Raw genomic sequence first — 21,034 nt, 5'->3', positions numbered from 1 at the left:
CTGTAGTTTGCTTTGGTCCTGGGACTACATGTTATCATATGCAAACTATTCCTCTGAGTTCAGCATTGGCATCAGTTATATAGAGTAATGTCATCATTCTCTAAGTGTTTTTTAGGATTAAATTAGATTAACATGTATAATATATCTAGTACATACTATAATCTAGTAAATTTTGGTTACCTTTCCCTTCACAGCACGGTATTAAGAAAAACTGACTGCTGCGGTGGGGGTGACTTGCATTTCTAACACTCTGAAGAGGACATCAGGGTGTAACCTTACTCTCAGAAACTAATAAGCATGCCTCTGCCAAGCACCCACCATGTGATGAAGGTAGGATGAACTCGAGTTGTTACAGTACTCTTCTGTTCTTCCAAAGTAAAGTCTTTGATATGCAGAAGAAATAACTTCTTGTGAATACTCTTGAAAATTAATGACTTTTACAGATTCAAAGTAAATAATTCCATCATTTTATTAAAGCTGTACTTTTATATTTTTATTGAGTTACTTAGAGCAGAACACAGCTCTAGAGCAGAGAACTATAGCATTAAGTGGAATTATCCTCCTTCCATACAGAGAGCCACTCACACATGTGTGTAACCATTCAGCATTTGTTTTGTGCCACTGTGATCCCTTTATATGGATACAGACTTGAATAGGCTATCCTGTTCCTATCCTCAAGGACTCACAGTCTAGTGAAGGCCACAGGTAAGTAGACAATTACAATACAATGCACTAAGCTCTGTCATTCAGGGGAATTTTGAGAACAGATTGGTAGGCAGTGACACCTGCAATGTGTTGAAGTTCATGTATGAGATATACAAACATACCCTATTGCTATTAGACGACAAAAGCTCAACTAAGGCTCTGGCTCTGTGGCATAGCAGGTAAAGCTACCTGCAGTGCCGGCATCCCGTATGGGCACCTGTTCGAGTCCTAACTGCTCCTCTTCTGATCCAGCTCTCTGCTATGGCCTGGGAAGGCAACAGAGGATGGCCCAAGTCCTTGGACCCCTGCACCCACGTGAGAGACTTGGAAGAAGCCCTAGGCTCCTGGCTTCAGATGGGCGCAGCTCTGGCTGTTGGGACCATTTGGAGAGTGAACCAGTGGATGGAAGACCTCTCTCTCTCGCTCACTCTGTAATTCTGCCTTTCAAATAAACAAATAAAATTTTAAAAAAGAAAAAAATCAAGGTGTAGAAAAGTACATATAATATAAATACCACCTACATTAGAAGGAAAGAAATAGAAATACATATGTACATATCTGTTATGTTTGATAAGGAAATTTAAACCATAAAACAAAGAAACATGGTTACCTGTGAGGGTAGAGAAGAATGGCATAAAGAAGCAGGAATAAATGCTAGGCTTCTTCAGAGCTGGCATTTAGCCTAGTGGCTGAGGCGCTCACATCCCATTGGAGAACCTGAGCTTTATTGCTGACTTTAGCTCCTGACTCCAACTTTCTGTCAGTGCAGACCCTCAGAGGCAGTAGTGATAGTCCAAGTAATGGAGTTCCTGCCACCCAGGTGGAGACCTGGATTGAATTTCTGGGTTGCTGCAATCTACACAAGAGACCTGGCTCCCAGGTCTTGGCTTCAGAACAGGTAATGCAGTTATTTGAGGAGTATATCAGAGGATGGGAGTTCTCTCTGTTTCCCAAATAAATAATTTCTTTTTTAGGATCTAAAAATATACACTTCTCTTTTTTAGGATTTTAATTAATTTATTTAAAGGCAGAGTGACAGAAAGATGGGGAGACAGACAAACAGATCTTCAATGCGCTGATTCACTCCCCAGATGGTTGCAACAGCCAGGGCTGGCTTCGGCCAAAGTCTGGAGCTTGAAACTATATACATCCAGATCTCCCACATGGGTGGCAGGGGAACAAGCACATGGACCATCTTCCAGGGCTTTCCCAGGTACATTGGCAGGAAGCTAGATTAAAAGTGGAGCGGCCACAACTAGAACCAGCACTCTGATATAGGATGCTGGCATCATACACGATGGCATAATCTACTGTATTACAATGCTGGCCCCAAGATAGACTTCCTTAAGTATATTTTGTTCTGTAGATTTGACTTTGGAAACACATAAATATATTACATGTATCTAGGAATTAAATTTAATAATTACTTTACAATTATGTAATATATGTGTTTCCAAAGTCAAATCTACAGAACAAAATATACTTAAAGAAGTCTATTGTAAAGTAATTATTAAATTCAATTCCTAGATACCAAACAAAAAATCAAACAACTGAAACCCTGTATTCAAATGGTGACATTAATCATATAGAAAAAAACTTTAAAACACAGCAAATGAAAATGTATATCCCCAATAGGATGTATCATAAGCGAAACACAAAAATATCTACAAAGAACATTAAATTCTTTTTAGTAATTTTTAAGGTAGCATACTTATATTACTATTCCAAAGCAGTTGTCTGTTTGCTGTAGGATAAAGCAAATGAGTGATTATGTTGTCTTGATAAGCAATATTTTAGCTGTTGAGAAAGGAAATACAGATTGTTGGGGTTAAATAAAAATCCAATAGTGTCGAATTTAAATTGGAAAGATCATAATGTCAAGGGCCCAGATTTTATTTCCAACACCTTTTTACACTAAGAGGAACAAGGGCTCCCAGGAGAGATGGCTGATTTCTGGAATGCCAACATGCAGCATTCTCAGAAAGCAAGGAAACTATCATAGACCACCAGGATCAAAGGACACAGGACAGGAGACACGGGCCAAAGATAGGATGTTTTGAATATCAATAAGAATAACTGTAATTGATTGAAATATTTAAAATGTTTGTTACTGTGTTAATGACAATACTGAAAAATGGTTCTATTTTAAAGATGATATGGAACACCTCATTATTTTGAAAACCAGTCAACTAAAAGAAAGAATCAGCAATCTACCAATTTGTCCTACACAAACTGCACCATTAGATGCCAGACAGTAGGTGGGGGAAAATTTCTACTTATAAAAGAATCTTAGCTAATAAATGAATGTGGAATGATAGGCTATCACTATTTTACCACCTTTAATGAATTAAGAGACACAGCTATTGAGGGACAACCAGATATTTTGTGCCTCCTGATGAAGAACTCCATACAATCTACGAACCATCTAGCTAAGGAAAAGGAGCCTGAATCTAATTAAGCTTCTAAAGTTAAGCACCAATTTTTAGGAAAAACAGCAGACAGAAGACATGTTAAATCATACTATGGGAACACAATCAGTAAAGTCCCTACAGGACAAACAACCTGATATAGTCAACAAATTGCAAAGAGAAATGGAGGGATAAGAGGAAAAATCTATGGCTTAAAAGAGATTTAAGAGGCATATTAATCAATACAATGCGTAGTCCTTATTTGGTCCTGACCCTAACAAACTATAAAATTCTGTCTCTCTCTCTCATGCTTGCACATACACTCAAGCATTTATGAAATAGTTGGGAAATTTGAGCAAAGATATGAAATTTGATATTATTAAAAAGTTGTGTTTGTAGGTATAATAGTTCGATTATATTTAATTAATCAGATTATATTGATAACTTATTTTTACAGGTACATAATATTTATGGATAAGAGAATATGAAATGTGGGGTTTGCTTCATAATAAAAGAAAGTGAGAGTATAGATGAAAGAAATAATTTTGGGGCCGGCACTGTGGCGTAGCAGGTAAAGCTGCCACTTGCAGTGCTGACATCCTATATGAGCGCTGGTTCAAGTACCAGCTACTCCACTTCCGATATGGCTCTCTATTGTGGCCTGGGAAAGCAATAGAATATGGCCCAACTCTGTGGACCCCTGCACCTGTGTGGGAGACCTGGAAGAAGCTCCTGGCTTCTGGCTTCGGATAAGCACAGCTCCAGCCATTGCGGCCATCTGGGGAGTAAACCAGTGGATGGAAGATTCTCTCTCTCTCTCTCTCTCTCTCTCTCTCTCTCTCTCTGCCTATCTGTAACTCTGCCTTTCAAGTAAATAAATAAATTAATTTGCTACAAGTTGATAATTGCTGAAGCTAAGTGGTGGTGTTAAATGTATATACTTATTGGGGCTGGCACTGTGGCGCAGTGGGTTAACGCCCTGGCCTGAAGCGCTGGCATCCCATATGGGCGTTGGTTCGAGACCCAGCTGCCCCACTTCCTATCCAGCTCTCTGCTATGGCCTGGGAAAGCAGTAGAAGATGGCCCAAGTCCTTGGGCCCCTGCACCCACGTGGGAGACCTGGAAGAAGCTCCTGGCTTCCAGCTTCAGATTGGCGCAGCTCCAGCCACTGCAGCCAATTGGGGAGTGAACCAGCAGATGAAAGACTTCTCTCTCTCTCTCTCTCTCTCTCTCTCTGCCTTTCCTCTCTCTGTGTAACTCTGACTTTCAAATAAATAAATTGATCTTAAAAGATGTTAAATTTAAAACAAGTTTAATTAAAAATGTATATACTTATTAGATCACAAGGGCATACAAAAATAAAAACAAGTGATCAATAAAGCTGAGAGGTGGTCTGGGAAAAACAAATAAAACTGATAAATTTCTCAGCAGGTTTATCACATAAAAAAAAGAGAAAAGGCACAAATAATGTACATAAATAGGGACGTGGTCTAGATTTGCACAACCTTATAATGATGAGCTTTGACCACTAGCAGAAATGCTTGCAATTTCTGGAAACATTTTGGTTGTCACAAACTAAAGGGAGGTGTGCTACTGATGTCTAATTGGTAGAGTCCAGGGATATTACAGTATCCTACAATGCACAGAACAGCCTCCCACAAACAAGAATCATCCAGTCCAAAATGCCAGTAGTGCTGAGACAAAATCTTTGGGGGCTAGCTGTCACCTGTAATGTCAACACTCCATATAGGTTGAAGTTAGTGTCCTGGCTGCTCCACTTCCAATCCAGCTCCCTGATAATGGCCTGGGAAAAAGTAGTAGCAGATAGCCCAAGTGTTTAGTTCCCAGCCACCCAAGTGGGAGACCTGGAAGAAGCTCCTGGATCCTGGTTTCAGTCTGTCCCACCCCTTGCTATTGCAGCCATCTGCGGAGTGAATTAACAGATGGAAGACCTCTCTCTCTCTCTCTCTCTCTAACTCTTTCAAACAAATAAATAAATATTTTTGAGAGAGAGAGAGAAACTTTGACTTGGACTAAATGGAAAGTTTCTAGGAAAACATTAGTTATCAAAACTGATCCAAAAAATATCCGAATAATGCAATAATGAGAAGAAATTCAGTTTTCATAAATCTCTCTTTTACCGAGAGGTACCAGAAGAGTAAGTTGTGCCAGATGAGTTTTACCAATACTTCAAGAAACACATAATTTTCATTTCATCTAAAGACTTAGAAAATGTAATGAAGATGAGAACCTCATTTAACAACCAAACATAGCCCTGGTTTAGACATCAAATAAAGACACCTTAAAAGTAGAAGGCTAGAGGCTGTTGTAATTTAAAAGCAAAAATGCAAAAATCCTAAATAAAATGTCAATAAATAGGGGGCCAGAGTTGTTGTGGTGGATTAAGCCACCACCTGTTACGCTAGCATCCCATATGAGCACTGGCTCAAGTCCTGGCTGCTCCACTTCAGGTGCAGCTCCATGCTAATGCATCTAGGAAAGCAGCAGATGATGACTCAAGTGATTAAGACCCTGCCACCCACGTGGGAGACCTGGATGGAGTTCCTGGCTCCTGACTTAGGCCTGGCCCAGCCCCAGTTGTTGTGGCCATTTGGGGAGTGAACCAGTGGATGGAAGATCTCTCTGTAACTCTCTCTCTCTCTCTCTCTGGGGCTGTGTGTGTGTGTGTGTGTGTGAAATGAATAATTTTTTTAAAAAGTTAGTAAATTGAATTTCATATGCATTAAAGAATGGTTCAATATGTCCAAGTGTGGTTTTTCTTAGGAATAAAAATACAGTTCACCAAAGGAAAGCTATCAATGTAATCACACATAACCCAAGTAAAGGGGAAAGACTATATGATTTATTCAATACAAGCAGAACAAGAATCCAATAAAATTCAACATTCATTTGTGTAATATTAGTAATAAAGATCTGAGAAGCCAAGGAGAGAAACAAACTCTTTTAAAGTGATAATGAGATCTTCCAGAAATCTATTACATACATTTTTAATAGTTAGGCATCAAGCCTAGTCCCATGAAAGTTGACAGCAAGAAGTGATAACCACTAACCCCACTGCTGTGGCCAGGGAGTGCAGTGGAGGATGGCCCAAGTGCTTAGGCCCTGCACCCCATGGGAGACCAGGAGAAGTACCTGGCTCCTGCCATCGGATCAGCGCGGTGCGCCGGCCGCAGCGCGCTGGCCACGGCGGCCATTGGAGGGTGAACCAACGGCAAAGGAAGACCTTTCTCTCTCTCTCTCTCACTATCCACTCTGCCTGTCAAAAAAAAAAAAAAAGATTTGAAAGATAGGGGCACAGTGGGTTAAAGCCCCTGCCTGCAAGGCCAGCATCCTATTTGGGTGCTAGTTCAAGTCCCAGCTGCTCCACTTCTGATCCAGCTCCCTGCTAATGAGCCTGAGAAAGCAGTGGAAGATGGCCTAAGTGCTTGGGCCCCTGAACTCACGTGGGAGACCTGGAAGCAGCTCCTGGCTCCTGGCTTCTGCTTGGCCCAACCCTGGTCGTTGCAGCCATCTGGGGAGTGAACCAGCAGATGGAAGACTTCTCTCTCTGTCTCTACCTCTCTGTAACTCTGCCTTTCAAATAAATAAAATAAATCTATTTTAAAAATAAAAAATGAGCCTTTCAAAAAAATAAAAATAAAAAATGAAAAGATAAAGACACAACTGTTACTATTTTGCAAATGATAGGACTGACAATCTAGAAAACCTAAAATCGTCAGCTTCAAGCCATTTAATTTAAGGTAAGAATTAAAGGGTGGGTATAAGATAAACACAAATAATTTTCCTTTACATAATGATAATCAATTAAAATATAGTAAGAAAAAATTCTATTCATAATAACAACAAAAGCTATAGAATAGCAAGAAATATATCTAATAAAAATGCAAGTCTAGAGACCAGCATTGCGGCATAGTGAGTTAAGCTGCCACTTGTGACATCAACATCTCATATATGTGGGTGCCAATTCAAGTCTCAGCTGCTCTGATCCCAATTCAGCTCCCTGCTAATGCACCTGGGAAAGCAGTGGAGAATGGTAGGAGTACTTGGGCCCCTGCCACCCACTTGGGAGATTTGGATGGAGTCCTGGCTCCTGGCTTCAGCCTAGCCCAGTCCCTCTGTTTAGGGAGTGAAACAATGGATAGAATATCTCTCTCTCTCTCTGTCTCCCTCTCTCCCCCTCTCCCTCTCTCAATCTTTCTGTCATTCTGCCTTTCAAATAAATCTCTTTTTTAAAAAAAAAAGTCTTTCATAGAAAAAATATAAATTTTACTGGCGGGCCTGGCGCTATGGCTCATTTGGTTAATCCTCTGGCTGCAGTGCCGGATCCCATATGAGCGCTGGGTTCTAGTCCTGGTTGCTCCTCTTCCAGTCCAGCTCTCTGGTGTGGCCCGGGAGGGCAGTGGAGGATGGCCCAAGTGCTTGGGGGCCTGCACCCGCATGGGAGACCAGGACGAAGCACCTGGCTCCTGGCTTCAGATCGGTGTAGTTCCAGCTGTAGCAGCCATTTGGGGGGTGAACCAACGGAAGGAAGACCTTTCTGTCTCTCTCTCACTGTCTAACTCTGTCAAATAAATTTAAAAAATTTTAAAAAATTTTACTGAAATACATTTTAGAAGTTCTGAATAAAGTGAAAGTGAAATGTTGTCAATTTGTCAGCTCGTCCCAAATGAATCTACAAATTCAATGCAACCACAATAAAATTTTGAATTTTACTCAGAACTTGACCAAATAATTCTAAAATTCCAAGGCAGTGCAATATTGGTGAAGTTTTAGAACAACAGAATATGTTCAATGTAATATTTCAAATCAATGGGAAAACAGTAACTCAGTAAATGACATTAGCACAATTGGTTAAACACTTAGGAAATATTCAATTAAATTTCTATCTAAACCCATTTATTAAAATACAAGAGAATCAAGGGCTACAGACAAAGTTCCAACAATAAAAACATGAGAAAATTATAATGTATTGATAATTTTGGGAGATTTTAATTTCTTGAGGCTGCCATAACAAATTACCACAAACTTGGTGGTTTACAACAACAGAAATTTATTCTCTCTCAGTCTGAAGGTCCATCTTCTAAAATCAGAATGTCTGTAGGACTGATTCCTACCGAGGCTCTGTGGGGAGAGTCTGGTGCATGCCTCTCTCCTAGCCTTGGGTGGCTGCTGGCAATTCTTGGAGTTCCTTGGCTTCTAAATGTATCCTTCTCCTCTCTGCTTTATCTCTGTGTGTCTTCTCAAAAAAACACTTGTGATTAAGTTAGAGAGACAGTAGGAAAATCCTACTGGACCTCATCTGATCCAGATTCTTCATTAAATCTGCATAGAATTGTTCCAAATACGGTCACATGTACAGATTCCAGGTGGCCATTGTTTTTGGGAGAAACAAGTTTCAATCCACTACAAAGGCTTTCTTAATTAAGACAAAAGGGAGAAGATTCATAAATTTGACTTCATTAAAAACAAAAGCTACATTTAAAAACAGCATGTTAATTAGAAAAATTAAAGGAAAACATGAATGGTATCTCTCTTACATTTATTTTAGAAAAAAGTTAAAATCCAGAATATATAATTTTCAAAATTCCTGCAACTCAAAAAGAAAAAGAATAATGACTCAATAAATTACTAAATATATGAAGTCATTAATCAGAAGAGCAAATAAGATAAATGAAATAAACACAGTATAAATACACATAAATTAAAAACATTAAAAGATATTCAATGACATTAGTATTCAAGGAAATGAAAATTAAAACATACCACTTTGTACTCATCATATTAGTCAAAGCTAAAATTTAATAATATTTAGTACTGGTAAGGATAACAGGAAATGGGAGCTTCAATATACTGCTGATTGGCACAGATAATTTCAATGCCTTTTTTTCTATATCAAAATTTTAAATTCCTGTTTCCAAGACACCTGTATACATTCACAAGATGACATGCTTATGTGTTTTCTGAAGTACTATTTCCAAGAATTCTAACCTGGAAACAAAGTAAATGTTCATCAACAGAGTAATGCTTACTTAAACATGAGACAGAACCTCATAATGCCCACACAATGCTGTATTATGGAGGTCTATGCAATAACAGGACTAGCTATGCATGGCATGCTTTGGGGTAAATAAAGTAATCTGCAAAATGTAGCTACAGAAAATACTGCATAGTTTTAGATATTATATATATATTATATATGAATATATTAAATACACACACACAATCTAGAAGTATACAAACCAATCCAATAAAAGTGGGTACTTTGGGGCAGGGGGGTAGAGGGGACTGTGATGGGAGGTAATAGACATAAGTAACTTTAACTTTTCTGTAGTATTTTAACTTTTTTTGTGAAGAATGTATTCATACGGGGTCAGCATTGTGGCACAGCAGATTAAGCCAATGCTTCCGAAACTGGCATCCCATATCAGCCAGGTGGAGTCAGGATTGCTTAGCCTTCAATCCAGCTCCCTGTTAACACCCCTGGGAAAGCTGCAGAAGATGGCTCAAGTATTGGGCCCCTGCCACCCGTTTGAAAGACCAGGATGGAGTCCTAGGCTCCTGGCTTTGATCTGGCCCAGCCCTGGGCATTGCAGCCTTTTAGATAGTAAACCAGCAGATGGAAGATTTTCTCTCTTATTCTTTCCCTCTCTCTCTCCCTCTCTCTCTCTCTGACTTTCAAGTAAATAAAGAAATCTTTTTTAGTGTTCATAGATTATTTATATTATTCCTAAAAATAATTTTTAAATGAGTGGGAAGTAGTGAAAAGGAGAAAGTGTATATGCTATTTTTTCAAGAAGTGTAATAATGAAATAATTATTACTATTAATAAGAATATTTAAGCAAACTGTAGGATATCTAATAAAATGAATATTAATGCAGAATATATAAAATGGAAAATCTTTGTGGAATTTTTACAACTTTGGATTTTTAAAAATTAATATGATTAAAACTTCTAAGTAATATAAGAAAGTAACAAAATTTTCCCAGGAACTTGGAAATAAAATTTTGAGAATTAAACTTAAATGTATAATGAATTAGATAGGAAAATCACCTTTGTGAAACATAATGCCTTCCAGAGTGACAAGACCTGACTGTAACTTGGATGACAATGTTGACATATCTAACGAAAGAATGCATCCATGAGCCAAAGAAGCATAGATAGGGAGAGTCAATGAAGCCAATGTGGACAGAGCAGACTTGTCTCTTACCTCATTTTGTATGCCTTAGTTTCTCCATGCCAAAAATGGGGTTAATAAGAGCATTGCATTATTATATAAAATACAAGAGCATCTGCTACCTAGTGAGGCTTATGTGTTATTAAAGAGAAGGAATGTAGTGGCTAGGCCAATATAAACCATGTCCCCATTCTTTCTATTTTTCATTATTGAGCAGCACCCTGCTTTTCATACACCAGGCTGTTGTGAGGGTATCAGCATGAGTCAGCCTCCTGAGCCTGTCCGGTTTTGAAACACGGAGCTGATCAAGTTTCTGAGACTGCCAGACTGAGGCCTAGACTGGACAGAGGTTGAAAGCACCAAGGTAATGCCATTAAGCAAGGCCTCTTGGTAGCCAGCCAGCTATATTTCTTAATGACATGCCACCCTGGCATACCTAATCTGGTCATACTTTTAACAACGTGGAGTGGCCAGAGGGGATAGGTATATGTAGAAGGAATGAAAAGGCTAGGAAAAAAAAATAAACTAAAATACTAACAGGTAGTTGTGTACAAGTATTATGGGGTGATTTAATATTGTCTTTGTTTTACTTGCCTATACTTTCCAAGTTTTCCTTAGTGGGTGTGCAGTACTTTAAGGTTTTGTAAACATGTCTAACTGAAGTTGAGGTGGTGAAAATCAAGAGGGACAAGGACAGAGAAGAGGCTTCTGAGGCTTGAGGCTGAGGGAAACCTGTCAGAGAGTTAGAGGCAGAGCAGAGATGACTAAGTGCACTTTCCTAATGAGAAGCTTGCTTTCCCCAGAAAGACTGTTTCTACCCCCTGTGCACCTAGGCTTTGAAGTGACTCACTTGCCTGTCATTTCATTGCCCTAGCTAATGACTGCAATGGAAAATATTTCTTTGAGAATTTTAAGTGTATCACTGTGTCTAACTCTACCACAGGCACTTGTTGAACCTGAACTCCCCAGATCTGAGTTCTTTTGTTGATGTTGTTTTAACTTTTATTGATATAAAGAGAACACATTTCATGTATTTCATAGGTATAGTTCTAAGAAGATATCTCTGTACTGAATTGGGTACAGGGAGTTTGTATGAGGAGAAACAAATTTTAGAGAAATAAAAATAGAAATGAAAATGCAAAATCACTGTGGCCCGGGTGAAGTGGCTAGGGAAGGCTTAGAATGTGAAAGGTCAACGGATCTAATTTTCTTACCCTTCGATTCAGGGAGCAGGTGGTGCTTAAGCTGAACCTTGAGAAGCCTGGACGGTTTGGATAAGCAGAGAGCAAGTCATGGGCAGTGGGGACAGCAGATGGAGAGAGCAAAGGCACTGGGGCCAAAGTGGCCCCGCGGACTGTAGATTGACTCTCCTGAAGCCAGCCAGCATTATCTGCAGGATACTTTTCCAGCCACCCTTTATTTTCAGCTGTGTCTTTGTTGCCTCAGTCTTGTGACCTCGGTGCGCAAGAGGAAGCCATCCAAAACAGTTACATGATCTGCTCCAGCTCCAGTGCTGGCGCGGCTCGCTCCCAGCCCAGTCCCCCTCCCGGACTCGCGCCGCTTTAGAGCGCACCACTGCCTCCTCCTTCCCTAGCCCGCTCACTCGCCAGTTTCTAAGCAACAAAGTGCCCTAGGAAGTTCTTTCTTGTTTGGTTTGGGGCGGGGTGGGGCGTGTTTAATCTGGGCTTCTAGTTCAAATCTAAAATCCGATCAAGACGCGGAAATCCAACTCTTTAGATCTCGAACGCAAACGAGATTTTTCTTTCACTTTTCAAGTGACCGTCGGTTCCTAAAACTAGTCCCGTAGTAGAAAGCAGCAGCACCCTCCTCAACATTTTGTAAGCCCAGCATGTGTGGAAAACTGAAATAATCATTTGCAGGGCTTCGAAAATAAACCTTGCCTACGGTGACAAATTCCCCGGGTGGCCGAGCCCCTAGGGCGCAGCGCGCAGCTGCCAGGACCCGCCGCGCCCGCCCCGCCTCTCGCCCGCCCGCTCGCAAGCGTCCCCTGCAAGGTGGAGGCGGCGCCGCAGCGAGGGAGCTGTTGTGGGCCGCCAGGCGGGAGTCTCTGGGCCGCCGCTGTCTCCGCCAGGAGAGCGGAAGATGCAGGAGCCACGCTTGGACGCCGGCCGGCACTAAGGGGAGCAGCGGGCAGCGGCTACGGAAGCGTTGCGGTGAGGCCCTAAACAGACCGAAGCTCCAGGCAGCTCTGGCGCGTGGTGGACTCCGGAGGCCGCCGGAGCCGAGAGCACCAGGCGAGACCCGCTGGCCCCAGGCCCTAGAGGTCGGGGGCTCTGGCGGGCCTGGCACTTGGGCTGCCCACAGCGAAAGTGCAGCTGCTGTGAAGCTGCCTTTCTTTGGGGCTGAAGCCCCGTGCAACACGTGGGTCATTTCTTTGAAACCATTAGAAACGTGCGGCAATGAGGAGCCGGAGTAACTCCGGGGTCCGACTGGACAGCTACGCTCGACTGGTGCAACAGACCATCCTGTGCCATCAGGTAAGTGTGGGGTGTCACCTGTTATCACCCAGGATGTGGAGTGTGATAGCCTGGACACAGACCCTGAGTGAACCTGTGTGTGTGAAGGGGTGACAAGTATTCCTGCCCCCTAGCTTGGGGAGGCCATAAAGGACCCCGAAAGGGAAAAAGAGGTTGATGTTGAGCCTGGAGCAGAACCAGAGTCTGGCACGGATAGACACAAGCCCCCTGGGTCACAGCTTTGCAGCACCCCTCACCAGCAGCACCAGTAGCAGCAGCAGCAGCAGCCACAGATGGGCTCCAAGGGCAGACTTGCAAGATCTGTTGAGGCTTGTTCATTGACTTCCCCCTGACTCCCAGGTTTGTGTGTTATCTTGCCCTTCTCCCAGAGAAAAGACATAGGGAACTTTAAGCTCTCTTAAGCTAGACCATTGTGAAGGTCGAAGGCACTCTGTATGGTTAATTATGTCTCCTACACCTTTATTGCTGGTTTTATCATTGGTGGGTCAGTCTATACAGATAATTATATGTTTCCTACACCTTTATGGCTGGTTTTTTCATTGGTAGGTCAGTCTTTGTAACTGAAAAGTTAAAGCTGTTTTTAGATAAAACTTTTAATGATGCTTTTCTCTTAACAATAAGCCTGAATAATCTCTTTTAAAAATGATACACACATTTCAGATTTGTAAGGCTTCAGCCAGCTCTTTTCCCTTACTTAAGATAATACTGGCGAAAGGTACAAACTTTCTGTTCTAAGAATATGTTTTGAGGATCTAATGTAAACCAGCATTGGGACTATAGTTAATAACACTTACTTGTATAAAATTGAAATTTGCTAAGAGAATAGATGGCAGGTATTCTCACCATCAAAAAAGGGAACTAAGTGAGGTGACGGATGAATGAATTAACCGGATGATGGTAATCATTTCACAATGAACACAACCAATGGCAAACCATCACATTATACATTTAAAGTACACACAATTTTTGATTGTCAATCATACCTCAGTTGAAAAAGACAGCATTTGCCTGCAGTTGATCAGAAGAGAAGGTTAGGGGGAATTAGAGGAAAGACCAGAGTCCCAAAGTAACCCATTTGGTAGATTCTGTTTGCTAATATTAAGAACCTGTGGTTACCTGGCTATCCTTTTTCTCCACCTTGCAGAATCCAGTGACCGGCTTGCTTCCAGCTAGCTATGATCAGAAAGACGCATGGGTCCGAGATAATGTGTACAGCATCCTGGCTGTGTGGGGTTTGGGCCTGGCCTATCGGAAGAATGCAGACCGGGATGAGGATAAAGCAAAGGCCTACGAACTGGAGCAGGTATTCAGAGTAAAAACTTTAGGAGATTCAGAGCTATGTGAGGTTGCTGGGGAAAGGGGAGCAAAGACTGAATGTAGCCGGCAGGAGCTAAGAGAACTGTATTTTGCCTGTCCTCTTTTTTCTTCACCGTCCTGGAATTACATTGCAAAAGGTTTTCTTGAATTGTTCTGAAGTGGTCTTTTGTTTGTTTGTTTGTTTGTTTTTTTGCAGTAGAAACTTGAAACTTGCTGATTCAGGGAAGGGGGCACAGTCTGTTCCATTACAGCGGAAAATCCCATCCTGAGATCTTTCCTAAAATGTATAATCCTCTTTCTACGTAAATGTATTTTGCAGCCTCTATCATATTTATTCTCGTTGACAAGAATGTTTGGGGGCAGATATCTACTACTTTGCTTCATTTTTGAAAATGATTGGTGGCATGGGGGTACTTCAGAAAATGTGTGGAAATAGTTCAAAGATAAACTTATTTTGGTACAAAAATATTTAAAATCCATATGTAGTTTTTTTATTTTTTTTTATTTTTGACAGGCAGAGTGGACAGTAAGAGAGAGAGACAGAGAGAAAGGTCTTCCTTTGCCATTGGTTGCCCCTCCAATGGCCGCTGCGGCCGGCGTACCGCGCCTATCCGAAGGCAGGAGCCAGGTGCTTCTCCTGGTCTCCCATGGAGTGCAGGGCCCAAGGACTTGGGCCATCCTCCACTGCACTCCCTGGCCACAGCAGAGAGCTGGCCTGGAAGAGGAGCAACTGGGACAGAATCCTGCGCCCCGACCAGGACTAGAACCCGGTGTGCCGGCGCCGCAAGGCAGAGGATTAGCCTAGTAAGCCACAGCGCCGGCCTTGTAGTTTTTTCATAATACATTTGCCATGTACTTTTTCAAAGACTTCCCATATTTGTATGAGGGCAACACACAAATAACAGACCTTTCAGACTAGACACCAGGCAGGTTATTTGTTGATTTTTATAGCTATGGCCACTGTTTCAGACCCTATTGCTCCCCTGCTTCCTCCCCACGTGTAAAATGAGGTCAGAATCAGCAGATGCTTTAAAGCCAACTTTCAAGGCACTTCTCATAAACTAGCATCCTTCATAAAACTGTTCTGACACTCAGGGAGCAGTATCTTCTTGAATGACCCAGAAAACAAGTTATTCTAAGTTATATGAGACTTTAATAATTTTTAATGTACTTGAGAGGCAGAGAAATAGAGCGTGAGAAAGAGAATAGACAGAGTTCCCATCCACCGGTTCATTCCTCCAGTGTCTTCCATGGCCAGGGCTGGGCCAGGCAGAATCTGGGAGCTAGGAATTCAGTCCATGTCCCCTACTGTGGATGGCAGGAACCCAACTACTTGAGCATTGGCAGGTCTGCATTAACAAGAAGCTAGAATCAGGCATGGAGCCAGGACTGAAACTCAGGGCTTCCAGTAGGCGATGCAGGTGTCCCAGCTGGCATTTTAACTGCTAGGCCAAATGCCCACCCACTATATGGGACTTTTAATGTAGAAATACTATGCTGTTAGTTGTAAGATATATATGAATTCTTATCCAGGAGTGGAAAAGATTCTTTCTACACCAGTCGTTTTCTCTACTAATCATCCTCAGACTTAGGCAAAATGAGTTCCAGTCTAAATTTATAAGTCAGAATACTGAGCTTTGGTTATTACTAAAAGTACCAGCATATTACAGAGTTGCAGTTCTTAGCAATAGGAAAACTGCACTGTGCTATCTTCAGCAACAGTAGGCACTTGTTATTTTTTCAGGCATTATTGTGAGGTGCATACATCTGCCAAAAGAAATTATTGGAGTCTTTGCTGTAGCCCAGGATGTACAGATCAAATGCTGTTATCTGTACAGGTCTTTTATACAAATAATACCATTGTAGAAATTTTGAAAATATAGAGAAGTACTAAAAGTGAACTGTAATCCTGCTCCTCCCGAAATCCTACTTCCTGGTTTTAGTGTTTTGATATTTTGATCTCAATATTTTATGTTTTTGCTAGAAATTAATATCAGTAAAGCTGGAATTACATATCTAGTACAATTTGACCAATTTTTCAAATACTATTAGAAAAGTATTTTGTCTCCCTATTGACCAGTCATTCTACAAAGAGGTTTTATTATTTGATCACATTAATTTTTTTCTCAAACTTGGTTCAGGATTAATCTAGACCAAGAATCCAAAAATCATCTCTGTAAAGGGCCAGTTAGTATTTTCAGCATTGAAGTCTCTGCCCAGCTATTCAACACTGTAGTCGTGCAAAAGCAGCCAGAAATAATATATAAACAATGAGTATGGTTATGCTCTAATGAAACTTTATTGACAGTAACCACCAACAGTGGGTTAGACTTGTCCCTGATCTAGATGAATGATTCTAAACTCTGAATATACATTGGAATCACTTGGGAAACTTTTAAGACATACCTTTATCCTGTCTTAGAACAATTTTAAGAATCCCTGGACATCAATATAAAAAAAAGATTCTAATGTACCCCCAGGGTTAATAATGACTGATATATGGTCAGTATGTGAACATAGATTAAATCTAATAAATCCATAATTAAATTGTCAGCTACTGTCAACTTTCCATTATTGTGTGGATTTTCCCAAAACATTGATTGTTAATCCTGTCTACCTTTTCTTCAAATTCTCACTTTGGTTTCTTTCTGAGAAATAACATCAGAGAACTGAAGAGAATTCTGGATGTAAAAGAGATGAGGACTTAGGCAGCTACCATATCCTAGACTGAGAACAGAATTATTCACGTGCATGTTTTTACAAATGCCCCTTTCTCTTAGACACAGGATACCGTCTGAAACCCATAAACAATAAATAAGCACACAAGCAGGTATCACTCTGGCTGCCTTAAGTTCTACTTCTTCCTCCGTTTTGTTTTGTTTGTGCAGTCTCTCGTCTTTTCTCTTGAATTTAATTACCTTTATAAGAAGGACTTTGAAATCTTCCAAAATAAAGCTCTGACCTCACTTTAATTTCATACCCTCGTATCATGGTCTGCGCATCAGTTTTATCTGCATACCTGTGTCTGCTCAAACTCAGTGTGCCTGAAATCCCATCTTCCCAACAACATCAAAAATAAATAAATAAATAAATTCCCAAACAACAATTCACCAAGTAACCCTTTATTGGTGTCCTCATTCTACCAGTCACCCAGGCAACATTACTTGGAGTGTTTCCCATATTGTGTTCTGTGGAACATGAGGCCAAATAAGTTTGGGGCTATGTTAAACTGCATATTTCTTTAATTGATGCTTTCTCAGAACTTTTGGTATACTAATATACATTTTGAATAGAAGATGGATTGAATTTTCAGCTTTTCTAAGTGCATTCATTACTTCTGGAACAGTCCTTTAATAAAAACACTTAACATCTTTGTAAATAGCTTTCATTGTACAAACACTTCCCAGTAATTGCCAGTATTTTATTCTCACAATGCTATGTGAATTAACTATTACTCTTCCCAGTTTACAAGTGAAGGGAACAAAGGGCAGGAGATGAAGCTGGAATTTGGTGGTGTGCATACAACATGGATGTTAGGACTTTTAGATGCAGTCCTGTTTGCATTTTTTCCTCCAAATGAAGCCATAGACATTGTTACCTCCAAGTCTTTACAGGTTGTGTCTTCTCCAAACCTATTCAAATATCCAAATATCCTATTTTGAAATCCCAGCACCAATCCCACTTTATTGATGGTCCCTGTCCTTACAGACCACTCGATTGTACAGTCATCACTTCTTTCTCAGGACTCCTCTCTTTGAATTTCTAGGTCACTTATTGTCTGTACCACTCAACATGTTCTTTTTTTTTTATTTAATGAAGTTTGTATAATTGTTATGTGCAAGGTCCTGTAATAGATACAAAAAAGAAATCTGGACAAAATATATAGACATTTACATGATTTTTCAAATTTTGCCTTTTTTGACTTTTTATTTATTTTTTCCAACATAGCACTATATTTATTTTTGATATAACATTTTTAATTTGCTTTTGGAGAAGACTTTTGAAAGTTACTTGCAGACATGAGTTAGGTTTTTTATATACAACCTGCTTAGTCAATTGACTAAATGTCTTTTTCTGAACATGGTCTCTGCTCCTTTTTCTCAAGGGGTTTATAGTCAATGGGATAGACATATATATAAATAAATAGTTACAATACATTAAGCCAGGTACTGTAGGTACTGTACATATTGAAGATAAGTATTAAGTTCTGTGGAAACACACAAAGGCAGGATTGTCTAAACTTTCCTTGAACAAGGCAAAGAAAGTTCACATAGAAGAGTTGAGCTGTAAAGAATAATTAGGAATTGCTGAGTAGACCATGTTGTAATTCAGTTTTTGTAACATATCTTCCCATCTTTCTTGCTTTATGTTCCACAAAATCTGGTATATATGACTGTATATGATTATATACTATATGGTCAACTCACAGGTACAAAGATCCATGTCCTCAAAAAAAGTAGATGATGTATAGGCATTTGGCTTAGCAGTTCAGACACCACTTGGGATGCCTGCATCTCATATTGGAATGTTCATGTTCGAATTCTGACTCCTTTCCTGAATCCAGCTTCCTGCTAATACACATACTGGAAGGCAGCAAGTGATGGCCCAAGAGATTGAGTTCCTGCCACCCATGTAAGAGACTCAGATTGAGCTCCCAAATTTTGGTTTTGGCCTGGCTTTGGCCTGGCTCAGGCCCAACTGCTGGAGGCATTTGGGAAATGAAATAAAGAACCAGCAGAAGGCAGTGCACCCCCCTCTCTAATAGATAAAAAGAAATACAAAAATTTTTAAAAGTAAATTAACTTTAAAAAAAGAAATAAATATGAGGTGAGGTGTTACTTTGTGTGAGTAGAAGCCCTGGTATATAAATGTGCACGTATAATTTACACCATCTAGTGTACTTGAGTCAGAAAACAACCCGTGTGTGGGACAAACTACAGATACCTCCTGTCACTCCTACCTCTGCATCTTTTCTATTGATTTTATCCTGAACTTGAAGACAAAAATGGCTGATAATGGCCAATCCAGGAAGACAAAAGTGGTTGGAAATCAGGAATCTTCCATCTTCCACTGAGAACGTGATTCCCCAGATTTGCTGTTTTAGTTAAAGAAAATTTAGATAGGAATAGTCACAAAACAGGATAGATGGGTAAGCAAGAGAGAAAATGACTAAGGAAGTAAAATAGCAAAGAAGCCAATGAAGTGAACTGAGGGGTCTTATAGAATAGTATAGAAGTTAAGTCCTATATTGATTGATTAGAGGCCCTCAATATGCTTTGTTTATTTTTTTAAGAAACCATTTATTTAACAAGTACAAATTTCATAAGTAAGATCAAGTGTCTAGGAATAACAATGGATAGAATTAAAAAGGAGAGAATGTTTCAACATGAGAAGCAATTCACATAGCAGACTCATAGAATGGCAGTCACTCTAAAATAGCACTCTGACCTAAGAATCAGTATGCTTTAAAAATGAGTTCCTTTGGGTTACTGATTTAAAGAAAAGACAACTGAAAATCCTGCCTCTGCTTACCACTCTAATTTGTTGGATGTTGGAAAAGAAAGTACATGGTAGAAAACTTTCAGTATGTTGTAACACATATCAGAACTGAATAAATGAAGGCTTTCTTAAATAATTTTTGTTAACAAGGTATATGAAAGGGCTAGTCTCATTAAGGTTGAAGTAATAATAAGAGAAATGATCTTCACTTTTAGTAAAAGTCTTCATAAAGAGTTGGAACATACTTTAATAGGAACTTATCCTCATCGTGCCTATTGCTTGTTGTGTATTTTGAATGTGCTTTGAAAAAATAACAGAGTGATATAGCACCCAAGTAGATTAGTTTTCAGAGGTGTCCTGAAGCCACCTCTGAGCTAGCATTCCCCGGAGTAATGTGATTGGAGTTCTTTTGGACTGTGAAACAGAAAGCTTTTTGGAAAAGTGGAGAAGGTGTTCAGTGCTATGTTCTTCCAAAATATATTGCCTACCTGTATCACTGTTGATGGATCCTTCTAAGTGCTGGGTAGTATATAGCTGATCATCAGAATTTGGGAACATATAAATGGAAAACAAGCTACTTGAGAAATTTTCAAGCCCTAGTAAGAGAAATAGTGATGACTTAAGACTTAAGAAATTTGTGACTTTTTTCATAGAGAAAGGATTGAGTCATACTAACAATTTGCCTTTACATTTATTCTAAATTGAAAATCACTTTATTCCTCAGGGAAAATGTCCAGATAAACATTTCTATGAACTCTTGAAGATAAATCTTGCCTAGTTTAGAAAAAATAAAAATGATATTGTGGTGAAGCCTTTCTCGGCCATAGGATATACAAAGGGACTTCAGAAAGTTCATGGGAAAGTGGAATTAAAAGATAAGTTTATTTTGGTGTAAAAAATTGGAAATATATGCATAGTCTTTTCATAACATACATTTCTGTGGGCTTTTTGGTGACCTCTCATAAAACCCAGAGCCTCATGATTTTTGAGCTGACTTGCTTCTTTTCTCCAAGTAGACTGTCCTCCAATAAGATGTTCATCTTATTTTTACATAAACCTACAGAACATGGATTATTTTTTGTATCTGGATGGGATCACAAACTGTAGCTTTTGATTCCACTTTTAGCTGCAATCTACTCTTCTGTGTCCCTATAAAGTAAATGCCATGTAAATAGGAACCCAGGATAGAGTTACTTGTTCTCGAAAGGTCATGTACCAACTGCTGTTGCTGAGTAAGTGTTCTTGTATCTAGGGATGTTTATAACAGTCTTGTTTCCGTTTATTTCTGCAGAGTGTAGTGAAGCTGATGAGAGGACTGCTGCACTGCATGATCAGACAGGTATGACGCTGGGAACAGCTTCCTCTCTGATGAAAGCATAGCAGAGTAGTATCTACTCCTTGGCAAGTATTT

General features: G+C 39.9%; 1 protein-coding gene and 1 long non-coding RNA gene across 6 annotated transcripts in view; one reads left to right on the top strand and one right to left on the bottom strand.

Annotated features, from left to right (window-relative positions):
* Window positions 1–5,954: 5,954 nt before the first annotated feature.
* On the bottom strand, window positions 5,955–11,901 carry LOC149119641 (uncharacterized). Its single transcript, XR_016227971.1, has 2 exons — window positions 11,524–11,901; window positions 5,955–8,550 (listed from the first exon to the last, which is right to left on the bottom strand). It is a non-coding gene; the product is annotated as an uncharacterized LOC149119641 (long non-coding RNA).
* Window positions 11,902–12,285: 384 nt separating this feature from the next.
* Window positions 12,286–21,034, top strand: part of PHKA1 (phosphorylase kinase regulatory subunit alpha 1) — a 119,699-nt gene continuing 110,950 nt past the window's right edge. For 2 of the 5 annotated variants that reach the window (XM_070066327.2, XM_017349631.4), the window contains exons 1-3: window positions 12,591–12,807; window positions 13,952–14,110; window positions 20,915–20,962. In XM_070066327.2, coding sequence (XP_069922428.2) covers window positions 12,730–12,807; window positions 13,952–14,110; window positions 20,915–20,962 — 285 coding nt within the window. In that variant the 5' untranslated portion in view covers window positions 12,591–12,729. 5 annotated transcript variants of the gene reach the window in all.

This window comes from Oryctolagus cuniculus, chromosome X (genome assembly GCF_051225735.1).
Source record: "Oryctolagus cuniculus isolate XC-2025 breed Fujian yellow rabbit chromosome X, ASM5122573v1, whole genome shotgun sequence".
Taxonomy (NCBI): domain Eukaryota; kingdom Metazoa; phylum Chordata; class Mammalia; order Lagomorpha; family Leporidae; genus Oryctolagus; species Oryctolagus cuniculus.
Note: the sequence above shows the minus strand (reverse complement) of the source record. Positions and strands in the feature narration are given on the sequence as shown.